The 21811-nt window shown below is 43.4% G+C and overlaps 1 protein-coding gene across 4 annotated transcripts in view; it reads left to right on the plus strand.

Moving 5' to 3' along the window:
* Positions 1 to 21811, plus strand: part of LRP6 (LDL receptor related protein 6) — a 105663-nt gene that overhangs the window by 75391 nt on the left and 8461 nt on the right. For 3 of the 4 annotated variants that reach the window (XM_079975085.1, XM_079975087.1, XM_079975088.1), the window contains 9 exons: positions 1543 to 1727; positions 3125 to 3451; positions 4165 to 4367; positions 7691 to 7902; positions 8337 to 8530; positions 13193 to 13402; positions 13647 to 13772; positions 16822 to 17058; positions 20987 to 21097. In XM_079975085.1, the coding sequence (XP_079831211.1) occupies positions 1543 to 1727; positions 3125 to 3451; positions 4165 to 4367; positions 7691 to 7902; positions 8337 to 8530; positions 13193 to 13402; positions 13647 to 13772; positions 16822 to 17058; positions 20987 to 21097 (1805 nt within the window). The remainder of the gene's footprint in view (positions 1 to 1542; positions 1728 to 3124; positions 3452 to 4164; positions 4368 to 7690; positions 7903 to 8336; positions 8531 to 13192; positions 13403 to 13646; positions 13773 to 16821; positions 17059 to 20986; positions 21098 to 21811) is intronic. The other variant, XM_079975086.1, reaches the window with a different exon arrangement.

The following is a 21811-nucleotide window of genomic DNA, read 5'->3' on the forward strand; positions in this document are numbered from 1 at the left end:
TTGCAGTGTTCTTGGTTATTTCCTACAGTACATTCTCAGTCCACATGTGGTGCAAGCCAGGCCTGCTGGGTCTCATCCTAGCCCTGGATCAGTTGAGAGTATATCCTGTTACATTGATCATGGCAGGAAAATATTAATTGTGGTAGACAAAAAGGAAATCATCTTTACTTGTTGAATAACCCCTGGTAAACCCTAACTCATCAAAAACAAGGTTTGCCCATGCCAATGATTTTCAAACATGTAATGCCAAGGAATAATTGGAATAAAATAGGCAGTATAAGGGTATGATAATGTGATCCATAGAGTAGATGGGATCATATGTTGTTACACCAGAGGTAAGGGACTTTACTGTACTACAGTTGCCATCATCCCTTCGTCTCTCACCATTGGCTGTGTTTGGTGGGAGTTGGAGTCCAACAATGTCTGGAGGGTCACAGGTTAGTCATCATCACTGTCCTCCTTACAATCCCATGCCATGACAGAAACAGTCTAGATCCAAAGCTACAGATTACTTGGCAACTAACAAGCTGTAATAGCTTATTAAATCTTCAGTTTATTTTGCAGTATAAAAAGATGTCGAATTTCCCCTATACAGTGGTACCTCAGGTTACATACGCTTCAGGTTACAGACTCCGCTAACCCAGAAATAGTGCTTCAGGTTAAGAACTTTGCTTCAGGTTGAGAACAGAAATCGTGCTCCGGCGGCGCGGGAGCAGCAGGAGGCCCCATTAGCTAAAGTGGTGCTTCAGGTTAAGAACAGTTTCAGGTTAAGTACGGACCTCCGGAACAAATTAAGTACTTAACCCGAGGTACCACTGTACATTTTTCAGGCAAAACCATTAAAAGATGAGTGCCAATAAAAACAATGTATCTTACTTAATATAATAACCAGGGCTTTTTTTCAGCCGGAACTTACTAGAACTCAGTTCTGGCCCCTCTTAGGTGGGCTCCATTGCCATTATAAGAGAACAAGGGAAGCGTTCATGGTGAGTTCCAGCACCTCTTTTTCTAGAAAAATAGTACTGATAACAACTAAAATAACCAATTAAAATACAATTAAAATCATCCAGCATCCAGCATAGTGGATTATAATTACCACAACAAACAGAAAAATCATTAGGTGGTCTGCCAAGACTCTCAGCAATTTTCAAGTGGTCTGTGGGGAAAATGCTTGAGAACCACTTGCTCTAGTCCGTTGCCTGCTGCCCTCCATGATTTTACTGTATAGTCCACTTTTCCTCTAAGACACTCAGACCGATGTACATATATTCCTTCTTTATCTTCAACAGCAGCCCTGTAAGGTAAGTTAGGCTGAGAGTCATTAGTTACCCAAAGCTACCCATTGTTTGCAATGGCTGGGTGAATATTTAAGCCTAGGGATCTATTATACACAGTACAGTGAAACTATTTACCTCTCAAAAGAAATGAAAGTTATGTTGTGTGCTAAAACAAATGTTTAAGCATTATAATTCTGATATATTTCTATGTTTTGTCTTTGGTTCTGTATGAGATGAATATGGAATATTTGATCTATATTTTCAGATTCATGTACTGGACAGAATGGGGTGGAAAGCCCAAAATTGACAGAGCTGCCATGGATGGTAGTGAACGTACAACATTGGTGCCAAATGTGGGACGGGCTAATGGGCTGACAATTGATTATGCTAAAAGAAGATTGTACTGGACTGATTTGGATACCAACCTAATTGAGTCTTCAAATATGCTAGGTAAAGTTTTGCTGGTTTAGCTAGGATTCTTGAAGTCAGCTGAAGTGGGGATCAGGGTATTTAAAATACTGCCTGCTCCAGTAAACCCAACTGCTAAGGTCTCCAGTGAAATCTGACTGGCCGGCTAGCTGGCTGTCTCTTTCCCCCTCTTCCAATCTACTGTATCTGATCTATTCCTCTTGATGTTTCATTGCCTTGTGAAGACTGTCATTCTCCAGTGTGCTCTCATGGTTAGTTATTTCAGTCCCTGTTTTGTGATTGACTGGTACTGATACTAATTTAGTGCCTTTGTTTTCTGCTGACCCATATTTTGTTTTCTTATTTATTTTTTAATGGTATGCAATGTTTTGAACTGTGGTGCTTTTGAGAGACAGAAAAGGGGATATGTACATTTATTTTACATTGTCAGAATTACTTTTGTTCTGGTGTGACTAAAAGGTTTTCCCATAAATTTCTCCATTCATTCTCCATTCATTCATTTGCAAAGTTTTACTTACTGTATTTTTCGCTCTATAGGATGCACTTTTTCCCCTCCAGAAATTGAGGGGAAATGTGTGTGCGTCCTATGGAGCGAATGCAGGCTCCTTGGCTTCAGCGATAGCAATGCTAAGCCTCCAAAGCACAGAGGGAGCGCTCCCTCCGCGCTCCGGAGGCTTTGCGTTGCTTTCGCTGAAGCCTGGAGAGCGAGAGGGGTCAGTGCGCACCAACCCCTCTCGCTCTCCAAGCTTTAGGGATAGCCATCTGAAGCCTTCCGAGCATAGCGCAAGTTCCTGCTGCGTTCTGGAGGCTTCAGGTTCCTTTCGCTGAAGCCAGGAGAGTCTGCGCTCGGAAGGCTTCAGGGATAGCCGCACGCAGCCCCTCCAGCAGAAAGGAGCTGCACGGGGCTATGGCTTCTTTAGCCCCACGCAGCCTCTCCCGGCAGTGCCATAGCCGTGCGCAGCCCCTCTGGAAGGGAGAGGTTGTGCGCAGCCTGTACGCTGCTCTTTGGGCCTGGGGGGGGGGATAAGATTTTTTTCTTGATTCCCCCCCCCCTAAAAACTAGGTGCGCCCTATGGTCTTGTGCGCCCTATGGAGCGAAAAATATGGTAATACTTGTTTATCAAAAGGAGCTCAGGTTGGCATGCATTATTCTCCTTTTCCCCATTTGTCCTTGCAGCAACCCTGTGAGGTAGGTTAGTGATTGGATCAAGGTTACACAGCGTAGGTTTGAAACTGAGTGCAAATTTGAAACTGAGCTCCCAACTTGTAGTCCTACTAGCTAATCACTGCACCACACTGGCTCTCATGTTCATTTTATCTATGAGTTACTGTAGATGTATTTGATTGCAACTGTCCTTCCGAGTGTGGGAGAGGTGGGGAAATCTTGACATCAGTATATATATATATTTCTAAAACAGGTCTTGACCGTGATGTTATAGCAGATGATTTGCCTCATCCATTTGGTCTGACTCAGTACCAGGATTACATCTATTGGACAGACTGGAGCCGGCGAAGCATTGAACGTGCCAACAAGACCAGTGGCCAAAACAGAACTGTCATCCAAAACCACTTGGATTATGTGATGGATATCCTAGTATTCCATTCATCTCGTCAAGCGGGCTGGAACGAATGTGCCTCCAGTAATGGGCATTGTTCCCACCTCTGCTTGGCAGTGCCTGTTGGTGGTTTTGTCTGCGGATGTCCAGCTCACTATTCCTTGAATTCTGACAACAGAACATGTAGTGGTAAGCCATAAACACAGTTAGGTGGTGCAGAGGGCAAAGGGCTATGTTTTCGTGGTTCGTCTCAAATATTACAGTAATGTTTGAAATTCAAACCAAAATGAGCTATAGCTGTAGTGGATGGAGCAGGAATATGCCAAATACTGAGCCATTTCCACTTGTAACATAGACAGGTTTGTTGATATAACTTGAATCATGCAAGATTTGAATATAGGTTGCATGTGTTAGGCTTTTTGTTTTTTATTCATGGCTGAAAAACTCAGTAATTTTCTGTTTAGTTGTTTCCCTAAATGCTCAAAACACATTGTATGAATTAGTTCTCTAATCCTAACACTAAGCATAGGCCACTACTAATATACCTATATTTCAGATTGCAGAACTCAGGGAGCCGAGAGCCTTGTTGGAGGCTACCCAGCAAGTTCATGCCTGACAGCATGCTTGAATTTAAGATTTGAGCTTAATTCTTAATACTAAAGCCATAATGGAGACTATCAAGATATCTAGAGCAAAATAGATTTAAAAAATTGTGTGTGAAAAACAATTTGTATGTCACACATCCCTCGCTGTATAGTTAGTTAGTTTTGTTTTGTTTTTGCCAATTAATTAAAGATAGCAGCCCTAATTTGCTAAGTAGCATAAACATGTTTTTGTTAAATGAATAGTTTAATAATTGTTTTTGGAAATGACCGGTTGGCTTTTTTGTATTTCTGTTTAAGCCCCTACCAGTTTCCTGCTCTTCAGTCAGAAGAATGCAATAAATCGCATGGTGATAGATGAGCAGCAGAGTCCAGATATTATCCTTCCAATCCATAGCCTCAGGAACATCCGAGCCATTGACTATGACCCTGTAGACAAGCACCTCTACTGGATTGACTCTCGGCAAAACATTATCAGGAGGTCTCAGGAGGATGGCAGTCAGGTATCTGAAGTGTGGGTTCTTTGGGTTTCCAAAGTGGGGGGGGGGGAGGAATAGGGATCTTTAAAATGGTATTCATGTTCTAAATATTTTATAAATGAATTTTGTATACTAAAATCTACTGAGTACATGTTTGCTAGTGGAATATGGCCATAGATGGAGAACAGATGTAAATAGGAATACCTCAATTTTGAGGAGGAGATCATATTATATTTCAAACCTACCTATCTCTTAGTTTTATGAGTCTTTGGCGAATTAGCTAAAATTAGCACAGATGCTGTAGATTTGTGAACAGACATCCCACAAAACTAGTAAAATACAACATTTGAGAGACCTTGCTTTAGAAGTAGAACCACAGTATATGTTATATTTTTTTCTGTCCCTATTAAAATGGGCATGATAAGTCAAGCTGATGTTTAAATATTCTGAATATATGTACTAAATTTCCTTCTGATATCTGAATATTAACTGTAGACTGTGTGTTACAAACAGTGCCAACCTGGTGAATTAAATATCAAAGACTGCATTTATCTGGACAGCTATTTTACTTCCTTGTTCACTTTAAAATAAAATATAATGAAAATGAAATAAAAGACAACAGCAGGGGTGCATTCAAATGCTTCAACACGCACTAAATTGGGAAACATTTCCTGTTATATTCAAAAATGAACTCATGCATGGCACCAACTGTGGGAACCACATACTGCTGACACAGCAATCTCTCTCTATTGGAATTACAGTAGAAGCATGAAAATGAGAAGTGCTGCACTTTTAATGGATTATTGAATCTTTCTTTCTTTCTTTCTTTCTTTCTTTCTTTCTTTCTTTCTTTCTTTCTTTCTTTCCCGCCCTATACCCGAAGGTCTCAGGGCAGTACTTATATTTGATATAAGTTTATGTGACTTTTTGTATTGTATCAGATTGTTAATGTTTGAGGTTTTATTATGCTTTTAAATGTGTTGGAAGCCACCCTGAGTGGCTGGGGCAACCCATCCAAATGGGTGGGAAAGAAAGAGAAAGAAAGGGTCGGAGCGAAGCAGTACAAACTTAAGGCTTTTGCAGGTGACCTAGTTTTGACCCTACAGGAGCCAGAATCTAGTACGAAAAGGGCTTTACAACTGATTCAAGAGTTTGGTCGGGTGGCGGGATTTAAACTAAATAAACAAAAAACTAAGGTATTGGAAAAAAATTTGACAGCTTCAGAGTCAGAAAGGTTTCAGAAAGAGACAGAGTTAAACGTGGTTAAAAAAGTAAAATATCTAGGGGTGAACATAACAGCAAAGAATCTGAATTTATTTAAGGACAATTATGAAAAGTGTTGGTCAGAAATTAAGAGGGACCTAGAAAGTTGGTCAAGAATGAAACTTTCCTTGTTGGGCCGAATTGCTGCTATAAAAATGAACGTATTGCCAAGGATGTTGTTTCTTTTTCAGACTTTACAGATTGTGGATAAAATGGAGTGTTTCGGGAGGTGGCAAAGAGATATCTCTAAATTTGTCTGGCAGGGCAAAAAGCCCAGAATTAAGTTTAAAATATTAACTGATGCTAAAGAAAGAGGGGGGTTTGCCCTGCCAGACTTAAGGTTGTATTATGAATCAGCAGCTTTTTGCTGGTTGAAAGATTGGCTGCTTCTTGAAAACACTGATGTTTTAGACTTGGAAGGATTTAACAATGCTTTTGGATGGCATGCGTATCTGTGGCATGACAAGGTTAAGATTCACAAGAATTTCAAGAACCATATTGTAAGGAAAGCAGTGTTTAATGTCTGGATAAAATATAAAGACTTATTAGAAAACAAGACCCCAAGGTGGTTATCACCTATGGAAGCTAAGGCTGTGAAAAGACCCAATATGGAGGTCAAATGGCCGAAATATTGGGAAATATTAGAAAGAGACGGAGACAATTGGAGATTGCAGAGTATGGAGAAACTTAAAGATAAAGTGCGAGATTGGTTACATTACGCTCAGATTAAAGAGGCTTTTAAATTGGATAAAAAGTTAGGATTCCAAGTGGAAAAATCGAAATTGGAAACAGAACTGTTAGAACCTAAGACTAAATTACTTTCAAGAATGTATAACTTGCTGCTGATGTGGAATACACAGGATGAAACGGTTAAATCAGCTATGATAAAATGGGCACAGGACATTGGGTATAATATTATGTTTGCTGACTGGGAAAAGTTATGGACTACTGGTATGAAGTTTACGGCATGCAATGCCTTGAAAGAAAATATTATGAAAATGATATATAGGTGGTACATGACCCCAGTCAAGCTAGCTAAAATATACCACCTGCCAGATAACAAGTGTTGGAAATGTAAGGAAACTGAAGGAACATTCTTTCACCTCTGGTGGACTTGCCCTAGGGTTAAGGCCTTCTGGGAAATGATATATAATGAGCTGAAAAAGGTATTTAAGTATACCTTTCCTAAGAAACCAGAGGCCTTCCTTTTGGGCATTGTTGGCCAGAGGGTGTTAAAGAAGGACCAAACATTATTTATGTATGCAACAACAGCAGCAAGGATACTTGTCGCCAAACATTGGAAAACTCAAGATTTGCCCACGCTGGAAGAATGGCAGATGCAACTGATGGACTACATGGAGTTAGCAGAAATGACCGGCAGAATCCGAGACCTGGGAGAAGTAGTGGAGGAGGATTGGAAGAAATTTAAGGACTATCTTCAAAAACACTGTAAATTATATGAGTGTTAAGAAGGATGAGAGATTTGAAAACAATAGGGCACCATAAAGTTAGCTGAAAAGATTATGAGAATGAGTGAATTTCATGAGAAAGATAAATTTTAAATGAATATCATGTTAAAACTAGGTATTTAGGATTTTGACAAAAATATTCAAAGTTATGGATAAAATATTGGAATTCTGTACAATAAGAATGAAAATAAGGTGATAAGTTGCTGGCTAAAGTTTTATTAACTTGGAAAGTAGGAGCGAGAGACGTGAGGAAGTCCAAAAGGAAAAAAATGAAGAAAAGATGGTTATTACAAGATGTATAACTTTATGTTTGTTTTATTCTTTGTTTGTTCTTTGTTTATTCTGTCTTTCTTTTCTTTATTGTATTAACAAAATTCTTAATAAAATTTATAAAAAAAAGAAAGAAAGAGAAAGAAAGAACGAAATAAAGAAAGAAAGAAAGAACATTATTATTATATTCTGTTTCAACGCTTGGCTGTAACTTGAGCCAAGGAACTTTGAGGCTCTGAATTATTGTAAAGCCATTGCTTTCATATAGTAATTCTGCATTGTGTGGCTAATTCTCTTCTGGTTGCTTCCTTGGATCAGTCTTCAATCTTTTTCTTTCCACCCCAGAGCTTTACGGTTGTGATGAGTCCAGTTCCAAATCAAAACCTAGACATACAACCCTATGATCTGAGTATTGACATCTACAGTCGTTATGTTTATTGGACTTGTGAAGCCACAAATGTAATCAATGTTACACGCCTGGATGGAAGGTTGATGGGGGTGGTGCTGAAAGGAGATCAGGATAGGCCCAGGGCCATTGTTGTGAACCCAGAAAAAGGGTAGGTAGAGTGTTGCATGGAATATACATTCTTAAAACTCAGCAATTAAAGCGCCAGGTTCTCTTTTTTATCAGCTCACCTTTTTGAAATAGAAGGTGCTTCTGTGACAGAGTAACTAATGGAAGAACGGTTGACAGCAGAGTGGAATGACATGTTGGGTGGACTTAGAGACTGGTAGAGGGATGGCAGTGGGGAGTGTGGCTGTGTAAGAGAGAAAAACGGAGTGGGGGAAATAAAATGAGAGAGATTGCTATAGTTGAATAGTTAGGGGATAGCTGTTATGAAATTTGACATTGATCGTTATTGGATCAGGGAAATACAACTTTAAAATATATATAATATCAACATCTTAGATATTATGCTCCATAAATAACTATATGGGGAAGGACAGCTTTTAAGAAAAGGACATAAATGATCTAACTCTGTTTTTATAGGTACATGTATTTCACCAATCACCAGGAGAGGTCTCCTCCTAAAATAGAAAGGGCTGCATTAGATGGAACTGAACGTGAGGTCTTATTTTCCAGTGGACTGAGCAAGCCTGTAGCCTTGGCAATTGACAACCAGTTGGGGAAGTTATTCTGGGCAGATTTTGACCTCCGGAAAATTGAGAGCAGTGACCTTTCAGGTAGAGTAAAACAACAACTTCCTTTTACCAATTTTAATCAGTGTTGTGAGTATTTCATAAACTGGTAGGAAGGAATGAGTATTCTCTCTTGCTCCATTGCTGGTTTCCCCTTTCCTATTTATATTTTCATTGTAGTGAATTTGCAGAAATTTCTGTGAGGCAAGAGCAGACTACGCTCAGTTTAAATATACAGTCATACCTCGGGTTAAACGTGCTTCAGGTTGAGCATTTTCTGGTTACGCTCCGTGGCGACCAGGAAGTAACGGAGCATGTTGCTTCCAGGTTTTGCCGCATGCCCAGACACTCAAAATGACGTCACGCAAATGCGCGGAAGCGGCGAATCGCAACCCGCAGGCAAGGGTTGTGTTCACGTCAGGATGCGAACGGGGCTCCGGAACAGATCCCGTTTGCATCCAGAGGTACCACTGTACTAAAAGAATTGCTAGTGTACCCATTGAGCATTTTCTTGCGCTAAGCTCTATGGAATTGGGTGATAACCAGCTCTGTAAAGCATCTTATCAGTATGTTTTAGACTATTATTATTTTCCAGGACTGAGCTCTGCATTAATCTTGAGAGTGTCAACTAAGGGATGGATTGGATCTTCTGACTAGAATCCAGAACGGACCTACAACTAATTGGAAACACCAAATTTTTTCCTTGGTATCCACTCCTGAAAACCGTATTTTAGAGTTCATTATCTGACCAAACTCTCACTGGTTTCCTTAGGAAGTGCTTATATTGAGCTGCATTTCCAAGTGATGCCCATTGCAGTCTTGGATGGCTGCTATATAACAAGGTCTTCTCCATAGACAGAGCGTGTATTTGTAGTCAACTTCAGGTCAACACTCATCTGTTAGCCTGTCCCCTATGGCTGGGCAATATTTGGTTTTCAGCATCGCAATATACCACCAGCTAAACATCATGATTTTTCAGTACATCATGATGTCTGATAGCATGCTTCAATTCATACATGCCAACTTCATGGGTCTGAGGACAGTTCAGTGCCTCAAAGTATGCTGGGATGGGGCTGAGCGCCCCCCCCCCCATGTTGAGGGGCCGGCCCCAGCTGGGCCTCCCCGTGGTGGTGGATGGCCTCCCTGGGCCTCACAGCCTCCTCCCAACATGCGTAATGTTACATGTGTGTGACGTCATGCACATGCAATGAGCCCCCCCAACGTCGCGTGGAACTCTGCGCCTCTATGCAATTTTGTGGGCATTTTTACAATTTTAGTAAGTAGTTGATTTAATAAAAATATTAAATAAATTTCCATATAATATATTTAATATATTTTCAACTAAATTAAGAGTGGTTCAAGTTGCATCTGTTTCCGCACTCAGAGGTCTAAGTGGAATAAGCCCCATTGAATTCAGCAGGGCTTGCTTGTGAGTAGACACATTTTCTTGCACTGCTTACTGACAAACACTCTCCCATCATTCTCACCTCATGTCACATAGTACCCAACCTCCTATTTCAGCATAAGGCAGCTAGTTAAATCTTCCTCCTCCATTTCCCCCTGCCACAGAAGGACCCCCCCCCAAAAAAAAACCCATCTCAAAGGGAGGGAGGGAAGCAAAGAGATAGTAAAGGTAAAGGGACCCCTGACCATTAGGTCCAGTCGTGACCAACTCTGGGGTTGCGGCGCTCATCTCACTTTACTGGCCGAGGGAGCCAGCATACAGCTTCCGGGTCATGTGGCCAGCATGACTAAGCTGCTTCTGGTGAACCAGAGCAGCGCATGGAAACACCGTTTACCTTCCCGTCGGAGTGGTACCTATTTATCTACTTGCACTTTGACGTGCTTTGGAACTGCTAGGTTGGCAGGAGCAGGGACCGAGCAATGGGAGCTCACCGGAATTCGAGCCGCCAACCTTATGTCAGGAGTGCTCTGATGGTGTTTCCTGCTTGGCAGGGGGTTGGACTCGATGGCCCTTGTGGTCTCTTCCAACTCTATGATTCTATGATTCTAACCTTCTGATCGGCAAGTCCTAGGCTCTGTGGTTTAACCCACAGCGCTACCCGTGTCCCTTCAAGCAAAGAGTTAGCCTCCTTTAAATAAAATTTTAAAACCTTCATTTTTAATATGAAGGGTAGCTATTTATTGGGAACCAACAATGTAAACCACCAGAAAATCAAAATCAAAATACTCCCCCCTCATGGGTGTGGATCTTTGATTGTCTAGCCGTGGGGGGTTCCTCCTGGATTGTTAGCAGGCTCTGCACAATTAGCTAAGTGCTGAAGAGTTTTGGGGGTGAGAGCAGGCAGTTCAGCTTAAAGGGTTTGTGCTGGTTTGTGTAAGTTTACAGGTGAGGGCTTATTGTCATCATGAGAGGAGGGGGGAGCAGGGAGAGATGGTGTCTGCTCTCAAGAAAAGTTCAGCTGAGCTGTCCCCTGGGAAGCTGTCAGTCTCCACCTTTGGTCATATTTCACTCAAGTGTTTCAACCAGGCAATATGCCTTATCATGATGTCATTTCAACATCAGTATTCAGCGGTATAGCAATTTATACAGACCCAAGAGATTGCCTTCTGAAACTTCCATTTGCACAAGCAAGCAAGTACACCCCCACAAAAATGGTCCTGATTGTCTCTTTTGAGAGACAATAATAGCTTTGTGACATGCAAAGTGGCCCCCTATGCACTGGCTGTCAAAAAAATAAAAACAAGGAAAAGGAATTAAATAAAATCACTATAAATTGTTGTGGTGATTGGGAGGTTCAATATGAAATCAAGCTGGATTTGCGTTTGTTGGTGTCTTTGGTAACTTTTCTCTCTTACATCATGAATGTTGTCATGGATGTATGATCTGCGTTATTTTATTAATACTGTTACTACAAATTTGTCAAGGCCGTGGGCAACAATCGTATGAGCATAAAAATATAAATTTCTCTAAGATCTAGTCTTTAAAAGTTGTTGTTTTTATTATGCTGATATAGTTCAATTTTAATTGTGATGAAAGCCACTGTGACGGACAGCAGAACCAGACCAGAGCCTGACGATGCAGTCCCCCTGAAATCCACCAGAGGGCTGGAGCCTCTCTCTGATTGGCTACAGAGTCAGCTAGACACAGAAGGGGGAGGAGCAGCACTCTGGGAGGGAGAATAAAAGGAGCCGGTTCTGAGGGAGAGAGTGAGATAAGGCTAAGGTTCAGGTTCAGGGAAGGTTGAGAAGATAGATAGGGCTGGATTTGAGAGGAGAGCTAGGGAGCAGGATAGGATTTGACTGAGGGAGACCTGCTTCTGAGTTCAGTTCAGCATCCACCCTGAGGAGACCATCTGGAACAAGAGGACAGAGCCTCCTCGTGTGGAGGGTCTGGGAAGGGAGGGAATTCAGGAGGGGAGAGTTCTTCCGGGTCCAGAAGACTCCCAGGAACAAGGGGGTCTGTTAGACCTTTGGGAATATCTCAGGTTGTTAAGAGAGCGGAAAGTGAGGGAAAGTGCCCCTCACTCGTCAGCTAAGGTCTTAACCGAGGAGGGAAGCTGGGCTGCTTTAAAAGTGTTTAACTGCCAAAGCTAAGTAACGGAAGCTAATGTTTAAGAAGAGCTATACCCATAGAATTGTATTTAAGCCTGTGTCATCTTTTTACCTCGTTTTAGTAATAAGTTAACTTCTACTTGAAAGAACGCATTTCCTGACCTGTTTTGTTTCACAATCTTCTTTTTTAATAAAACTTTTCTTGTTTGCTTGATCAGCTGCTGCCTGAGACTCTTAAATCATTAAGTTTCCCCACATGATAGCCTGTGGTAGATTGAACAACTTCATGTAATTGGCATGCAGTGAGGTGTGTTGCTCTATATTTAATTACCTCGGGTTACAGACGTTTCAGGTTACAGACTTCGCTAACCCAGAAATAGTACCTCGGGTTAAGAACTTTGCTTCAGGATGAGAACAGAAATTGCGCAGCTGTGGTGCGGCAGCAGCAGGAGGCCCCATTGGCTAAAGTGGTGCTTCAGGTTAAGAACAGTTCCAGGTTAAGAACGGACCTCCGGAACAAATTAAGTTCTTAACCCGAGGTACCACTGTATTAATTGGTGATAAGTGGTAGGATCTGCTACATATTAGTTATGTAATTCAACATGTATATTAGAAAGACAGGTTTTACACACCCACACCCACCCACCCACTGTCCTGGATCAGACAAACAGTTCACCTAGTACAGCATTCTGTTTCCCACCGTGGCCCACCAGATGTCTTTGGGAAATCTAGGTTTGAGGGCAAAAGCTGTCTCCCACTGCTGAAACCTGGTGGTTGGTATTCAGTGGCACAGTGTCTTGTAATCTAGAGTTTACATAGGGGGTGTTGAGGGCTTTTGTTCCATCTTCTGGCTGTTGGCCATTGGGGTGCCTCAAGATGCGTCTTTTCCTCTTGTTTGTCTGAGGGAGGCTGTGAGGAACCCTGAACAGGTATGGAGATTGCTTGCTTCCTTTCAGCCCAAAACTAATGTAATCCAGATATTAAGATGGGTTGGGAAATTTGTTCATCTGGTTGGGAAATTTGTTCATCTCGGCCAGTTCATTTTGGATGGGGTGATTTCATGAGGTGACGTTCTCCTTGGAAGACCAACCAAGCACATGAGTGGGGGCAGTGAGTAGTTACTTGGTGCATTATTTCTCATTGAACCCTTGTTGCCACATTTTCCAACTATATTTCCTCTCCACTCCATAGGAGCCAATCGGATAGTCTTAGAAGATACCAACATACTACAACCAGTAGGTCTGACTGTGTTTGAAAACTGGTTGTACTGGATTGACAGACATCAACAGATGATTGAAAAGATTGACACAACACTTCGAGAGGGACGTATGAAAGTTCAGGCTCGTATTACCCAGCTCAGCGATATTCATGCTGTTAAGGAACTCAACATACAGGAGTACAGTAAGTGTCAAGCAACATAACAGGGAAGGAAAAACTAAATGACCCATACCATACATGGTTAAGATTTTGTTGGTTTCTTTATTATGCTGTTCACTACCATTGAGGGATCCCCCAGCAAACTCCTAATGAGCCGTAGGGTTACCTGGAATGTAATTTGGAAACCACTGATACATGCTGTATTTTATTTTTTAAAAACTGTTTTAATACATGAACAATAAGTTTCCATTCTTATTTTGCTCCGTAGGACAGCACCCCTGTTCCCAAGATAATGGTGGTTGCTCACACATTTGCATTGTCAAAGGTGATGGAACGACACGTTGTTCCTGCCCTGTGCACCTTGTCTTGCTTCAGGACGAACTTTCTTGTGGAGGTAAAGCTTCTTTTTATTTTGTTTCCATTTTGAAGTGGCATCATTCCCCCTATATAAGTCAATACATGGAGGGACGCAGGTGGCGCTGTGGTCTAAACCACTGAGCCTAGGGCTTGCCGATCAGAAGGTCAGCGGTTCGAATCCCCGTGACGGGGTGAGCTCCCGTTGCTCGGTCCCTGCTCCTGCCCACCTAGCAGTTCGAAAGCACATCAAAGTGGCGGGAAGTGGGAAGCCCAGGTAGTGCTAACCACGACTAAAATCATATCATTCTAAATCATGATTAAAACAGAGCTGGCTTGGGGTGGGGTGGGGGAAAGATTTGTACTAAAGAGGGAAGAAGGAGTGCACAAGCTTGCATCTTGCTCCAAACCATTGTTAAGAGAGATGCCTCTGCAGTCCAAGGCTAGACATTTAGGGCAGTTAACATTTTTTCTCTGTCTCTGACCTTACAGAGAAAGTGTGAGGATTTTGAAGTGTTAAACCAATGTGAATTAGTTAGCTTATTTCCACAGCAAACATGTCTACATGCTAGAACAAGGGTATTTCAGCAATGTTTTCCTAGACATTTAATGCTATGCTAAAATGTAAGTGTATGTGAGAAAGAGAAAGAAATAGATATCTCCAAATTTATGCTCCATTCAATCAATAGTAACTACAGTTTTGCTAACTAGGGTGGAATCTACACACAAATAAAAACCGTTCTGAAAATGCTTTTTTAAAAAAGTGTTTTTAAAAATACATTGAATTTTCTATAAGGCTCAGCATCACCATCTAGTGTCACATTGTATATTTCACTTAAAACACACTTGAAATGTTTTATTTGCAGTTGTATAGCTGAGTCCTAGGTGTGAACAGCTGCAGTGAGATTGTGGTGGTGACTGGAAGGTGCTTAAAAAGCCCTCACTCTGAAACAAGACCTATTGAATGCATTTATAGAAAGCACATAACTAGACACTGAGTCACTGTGGTGCACCCATCTGCTGTACATTATATCCCTTTTTAATGTTTTCATATAGACTTATTGTAGAACATTGGAACATGAGCTGCCTTCATGAACACAACTGGATTGCCCTAAAAACAGAACTCTTCATGTCCAACTGAAACATAAAGGCATAATAAGGAGCTTATTGCCCAGGCAGGTGCATTATATGACCCATAAGAGCAGCAAAATAACCAGACTGTACAACAGTGATGGGATAAAATCAGGCCAAATCTTTACTAGGATCAGTTCATAATTCCACAAGCCCCATATTGATGGAATGAATCCACTGGGTTTGGACTACTACAAACCTGTTCCATAGGAGTTGGCCAGTGTTGAACGTCCCCGTGGTGCAAGCCAAGCAAGCAAGATCTCACTGGGGGACCAGGGTGCAGATTCCAACCAGGCAGATACCCAACCCAAGCTTGGGTTTGCTGTGGTCAATCCCCCCCTCAGGCCCCTGTGTTGATCCTGTCCAATGCCATTTCCACCCTCATACAAACAATGTTCTTCCACCTAACAAAGGAAGGCCTTAATTTCATTGAGGGAAAGTGGGGAGGGAAGCCCAACGAAGTGCCAATCAGGTTGAGGGGGGCAGGAATCCTTTCTGGCCCTGTCAACCAGCAACCCAAAATTGCTCAGTGTAGGCTCTAACCTGAGGGTGGGCAGGCAGGATGCTATCAAAGCAAAATGGCTCTGAGTTCCAGGGAAAGCAGCCTTATATAGGCTTTCTCCCTCCCCCTTGCAAGGACTCATAGTACAGCTTTTTCCCATAAGCCATTGCACAGAGAGGATAGTGGGCAAAACCTTGCCCAGTATTTTGCTGCAATCTATAGGCCACAGCGCCACCAAGCAAAGGCACTTATTGGGCATGGAAGACCTAGCAGAGGCAAAGAAGGATTCTCCTTTGTGTGTGTGTGAACTTAACAGCCTAGTGCAGGGGTCAGCAACCTTTTTCAGCTGTGGGCCAGTCCACAGTCCCTCAGACCATGTGGTGGGCCGGACTATATTTTGAAGAAAAAAGTGAATGAATTCCTATGCCCCCAAAATAACCTAGAGATGCATTTTAAATAAAAGGACACATTCTAATAATGTAAAAACATGCTGATTCCCGGACTGTCTGTGGGCCGGATTGAGAAGGCGATTGGGCCGCATCGGCCCCTGGGCCTTAGGTTGCCTACCAATGGCCTAGTGAGACGAGAAGAAAAGACAAAACTCAGCAGATTAGACCCAAGAGCTCGTTGTTCCCAACAGTGCCCAACAAAGCAACTGTTGCCCTGTTTATAACCAAGTATTTCATTTAGTGTATTGCCCAAAAGTGCCCTAAAATACTGCAAAGTTTGTATGCTAGTTGGCATAAGAGTAATGGCTCATGGCTTTTAGTTTATATAACCAAATGGCCCAAAGTACAACTCATCTGTGCCATAGCTTGACAACAGGCTAGTGGATTTTTCATTTTAAAACAAAGGGAGGAGAGACAGAGAGGGAAGATTTTACAAAGAGTTGTGTAGCTGGACATGGGATTGCCCACTCCCTCCTCAGATTGAAATCTGCCTTCTTTCTTTGGTTGTGGCACTTTCAAAACCATAGTGAGAGTAGCTGGGAGGGGCAGTAGGAGGGAGGGGTGGGGTGAGTCAGGCATCCTCACAATATCTCCTTGAGGATAATCCCAGGGACAAAATAACAAAATATAAATAGACCCATTATCAGCACTAGGTTGCAAATTTTTTTTATTTAACACTGATTTTGTTTTGAACCCGGAGTGTCTATTGCTCTTGAAACCATGTAGATCTTGAGTAGAAAAGACATTACATTAAAGGCTGTTTCTGTTCTGCTGTGTAGATTCCGGAGTTTAGTTTGACTATACATCATTGCATCACCAAAGTTCAGTCATTGCAGTGGGAGAGGCAGAGGTTGGTTGTTCACAATTCAAACAGAGCCTTAGTTTTGGTTTTCCATAAATACGGCTTCTATCTTCCCATAGATATTTTTGACACTTGATCAGACGTTTATGTGCTGTTACTTCACAGTTTCATTCTTCTGAAAAAAACCAAAACTTTTTCGTAACAGAACCACCAACATGCTCTCCTCAGCACTTCACATGTTTCACAGGGGAGATTGACTGTATTCCTGCGGCTTGGCGCTGTGATGGGTTCACTGAATGCGAAGATGCCAGTGATGAAAAGAACTGCCCTATGTGCTCAGAGTCCCAGTTCCAGTGCGAGAGTGGCCAGTGCATTGACAGTATCCTTCAGTGCAATGGAGAAGCAAATTGTCAGGATAGCTCAGATGAAAAGAAATGTGAAGGTATTAATTTTTCCAGCTCATGAAAGAAACTGGAAAATTGATTTGGAGATGAAAAGGAAGAGGAACAGTGGCAACTTTTTAAACAATCTTGATATACGTATTTCAAACAACGAAAATCTCTTTAGAATGAATTGTCTGTTCTAACGGATACCTACTGCTGTATGTAGAATAAAACCACTGCCATCCACGACCTGATTGTGGATGGAGGATTTGACCTGGCATGTGTGACAGAGACCTGGTTGGATGAGGCAGATGGGCCTGTCCTTGCCGCTGCTTGCCCACCAGGTTTCTCTTACGCACAGCAACCCAGGTCATGTGGGCGGGGAGGGGGGGTTGCAGTGATTTTTAGGAAGTCATTAGTCTGCACCAGGCGTCCTATTGGGAAGACCCAGTTTTCTGAGTGCATGTTCTGGAAGTTGGGCAATAGGGGCAGTACAGGATTCCTACTGGTGTACCGACCTCCCCGCTGCACCAAGGATTCCCTGCCCGAGCTGCTTCAGGTCGTGGCGGATATGCTCCTGGAGACACCTAGCTTGGTTGTCCTGGGGGATTTTAACATCCATGCCGACACGACCTTACAAGGGGCAGCTCGGGACTTCGTGGAAAGCATGGCCTCCATGGGGCTGTCCCTGAATAAGTCTGGCCCAACTCATAGCCACGGACATGCCTTAGACTTGGTGTTTACCTCTACGGATGTTGGTGATCTGACATTAACTAAAAGCGAAACAAAAGAAGTGCCATGGTCAGATCACTTCCTGGTGCAACTGGACTTCTCCGCAACCCTTCCCCTCCGCAGGGAGGTGGGACCGATTCGGATGGTCCGCCCCCGCCACTTAATGGATCCAGTTGGCTTCCAGAGAGTGGTAGGGGATGCTTTATCCCAAGTTGATGGCCTTTCAGCTGATTCCCTGGTGGCACGCTGGAATGCGGAGTTAACCAGGGCTATTGATTGTCTGGCTCCGAAGCGCCCTCTCCGATTGCATGGAGCCCGGACAGCCCCGTGGTTCTCCCCGGAGCTGAGGGTGATGAAACAATCGTTGAGACGGCTAGAGTGCCGGTGGTGGAAAACTCATTCTGAATCAGACCGGACACGGGTTAGAGCTCAACGTCGAGCCTACCAAGTGGCAATGGCGACGGCGAAGAGGGCCTTCTTCGCCGCCTCCATTGCATCTGCAGAAAACAGCAGCAGGAGACTTTTTCAGGTGGTTCGCAGTTTATCGGAACCACCTGTACCACCGGGGCCTGGTAGGGACCCCAAGATCTCCTGCAAGGCTTTTGCAAAGTTTTTTGCAGATAAAATCGCTCAGATTCAGAAGGAAGTAGACTCCACAGTGGGAGCAGGGCCAGGGCGGGAGAGTGCTAGAGTTCTGTCTGGTCCTGTTATATGGGATCAATTCCAATCTGTTACCTCCGAGGATGTGGACAGGCTGCTTGGACGAGTGAAACCGACCACCTGTCTTCTTGATCCTTGCCCATCCTGGCTGATAAAAGCGAGCCAGGAAGGGCTGGGCGATGGGCTTTGCGGGGTGGTGAATGCTTCCCTCTGTGAGGGAGCCTTCCCAGACCCGCTGAAAGAGGCGGTCATTAAACCGCTTCTTAAAAAAACATCTTTAGACCCGGCCAATTTGGCCAACTATCGCCCAGTCTCAAATCTTCCATTCTTGGGCAAGGTGATTGAGCGGGTGGTTGCTGAACAACTCCAAGCACGCCTGGAGGAAACGGACCATTTGGATCCCTTCCAATCGGGATTCAGGCCTCACCATGGGACTGAAACTGCCTTGGTCGCGCTGGTTGATGATCTCCGGCGGGCTAGGGACAAAGGTGAGAGCTGTTTCCTAGTTCTGCTGGATCTCTCAGCGGCCTTTGACACCATCGACCATAACATCCTTCTGGACCGTCTAGAGGGGCTGGGAGCTGGGGGCACTGTTATACAGTGGTTCCGCTCCTTCCTCCTGGGCCGTGTTCAGAAAGTGGTGGTGGGGGATGAGTGTTCAGACCCTTGGGCCCTCACTTGTGGGGTACCTCAGGGTTCCGTCCTCTCCCCCATGCTTTTTAACATCTATATGAAGCCGCTGGGAGAGATCATCAGGGGGTTTGGACTGGGTGTTCATCAGTATGCAGATGACACCCAGCTCTACCTCTCCTTTAAATCAGAACCAGTGAAGGCGGTGAAGGTCCTGTGTGAGTGCCTGGAGGCGGTTGGAGGTTGGATGGCGGCTAACAGATTGAGGTTGAATCCTGACAAGACAGAAGTACTGTTTTTGGGGGACAGGAGGCGGGCAGGTGTGGAGGATTCCCTGGTCCTGAATGGGGTAACTGTGCCCCTGAAGGACCAGGTGCGCAGCCTGGGAGTCATTTTGGACTCACAGCTGTCCATGGAGGCGCAGGTTAACTCTGTGTCCAGGGCAGCTGTCTACCAGCTCCACCTGGTACGCAGGCTAAGACCCTACCTTCCCGCGGACTGTCTCGCCAGAGTGGTGCATGCTCTGGTTATCTCACGCTTGGACTACTGCAACGCGCTCTACGTGGGGCTACCTTTGAAGGTGACCCGGAAACTGCAATTAATCCAGAATGCGGCAGCTAGACTGGTGACTGGGAGTGGCCGCCGGGACCACATAACACCGGTTCTGAGAGATCTGCACTGGCTCCCAGTACGTTTCCGAGCACGATTCAAAGTGTTGGTGCTGACCTTTAAAGCCCTAAACGGCCTCGGTCCTGTATACCTGAAGGAGCATCTCCACCCCCATCGTTCAGCCCGGACACTGAGATCCAGCGCCGAGGGCCTTCTGGCGGTTCCCTCATTGCGAGAAGTGAGGCTACAGGGAACCAGGCAGAGGGCCTTCTCGGTAGTGGCGCCCGACCTGTGGAACGCCCTCCCATCAGATGTCAAAGAGATAAAGAATTACCTGATATTCAGAAGACATCTTAAGGCAGCCCTGTTCAGGGAAGTTTTTAATATGTAATGCTGTATTGTTTTTAACACTGATTGGGAGCCGCCCAGGGTGGCTGGGGAGACTCAGCCGGATGGGCGGGGTATAAATAATAAATTATTATTATTATTATTATTATTATTATTATTATTATTATTATGTATTCTGTGCAGCAATAAGAAGTACAATTCTGAGCTTAGGAAATCCAGTTTCTTTACTGAGAGAAACTGAATTCTGAAACTTACTGAAACCTTGCAAATTGAGTGAATTTGCATAGTTCCTGTTCTGTAATTTTACCAGTTTGTGTATTCCAATTTTGTTTGCTGTTGGGAAAAGCAAAGAGTCACATGGGACAAGCATTGGAAGCCTTTTCAGTCCCCAGCCCCCGGCTCACACTTTTAAGCATATATTTACAGCCCAAATGATTTAAAATTTGCAAAACTCAAATTCTTGAGAAGCTGAATTTTGCATTTTGACTCTCTGACTTGTGAGGAGTGATACCTGCCCTCTTCCCATTGGCAACTCCCTTTGTCCCTTCTTCCTTTATGAAATTTTCTGAAATGGATGGAGGAAGGGAGAGCTAGAAAACGAGTGATTTTTATCTCTCACACTCTCTCTCAAGAGCCAACTCTGCTCTCTTCTTCTGCTAGTGGAGACTAGCCTGTTCCTCGCATGCTTGAGGTTTTAGGTAACATATAGTGGGCTACAATAGTGGTTTCTGAATTGCTGGAGGGTCTCTAGAGAAGGTGGATTGGGGTCTTACTGATTCTCCCTATTTACACCTGCTACAAAAAGCAGTCACCTGCCAGAGCCCCCAGGGCCTCAAATTTGTACATTGTTCAAGTCAAATAGGCTTGATTTGCCTCCTGATTTAGAACTCTCACAATGATAGGCTTTGATATTATTCATTATCTTGATTTTTATGCTGAGCATTTGGCTAGTTGTTTCAGAAATTTGTGATACTAAGTAAACACATGTTTGCTTTTATCCTCCTCCAGTGCTTTGTTTAACAGATCAGTTCCGATGTGCCAGTGGGCAGTGCATTGGGAAAAACAAGAAATGTGACCACAACTTTGACTGCAGTGATAGCTCTGATGAACAGGGATGCTGTAAGTATGAAGTTTAAATACAAAACAACTACTATTTTGATCCAGTTCATAAGTTATCTTGCTTGTAAAATACAAATGATAGAAGTTAGCTTTATATTAGTTGAAATAAAGATAAATAGCTTACGCTGCTGTTATTCTGAATTTGAAGTGAGAGAATGAACAGAATAAACAGAATTAGGAACCAGACAGCATCCGTATATCACATTCTTTACCCCTAGCTACACCTTACAGACTCTCTACCATGCAGATGGCTCTTATCATGTGGAAAGAATCAGTCTTCCTGCTCAACCTTCCTGACAGACTAGGACACGAAGACTTCCCACATGGTTGAGACCATCCATGCAGTAGAATTTTAATGGTACAGCTGCACAATGCCATTTTTGCAACAATCCCATGGCTCCAAATGGCATGTGCTTCAGCTCTTAACTCTCATCATCTAGTTAAAGAATACTTTTATCCATTCTCAGGAGAGCTAAAATGTCCCCTTTCAAGCATCCCATCAGTTTCTTGCCACCTCACTTCTCACTTAAGCTAGGAGCAGATATTTCATCACATCCTACATCTCCCACTAAAGATGTGTGGCAAGTTAAGATTCATAAGGGATCAAGGTATTCGATTTCTGGGAATGGAGGTGAGAGATGACCTAACCTGGGGAGAAAACAGCAAAGACCTGATGAAGAGAGCACAGCAGAGGTTATATTTTCTGAGAATCCT

This window comes from Podarcis cretensis, assembly GCF_951804945.1.
Source record: "Podarcis cretensis genome assembly, chromosome: 5".
Classification (NCBI taxonomy): Eukaryota; Metazoa; Chordata; class Lepidosauria; order Squamata; family Lacertidae; genus Podarcis; species Podarcis cretensis.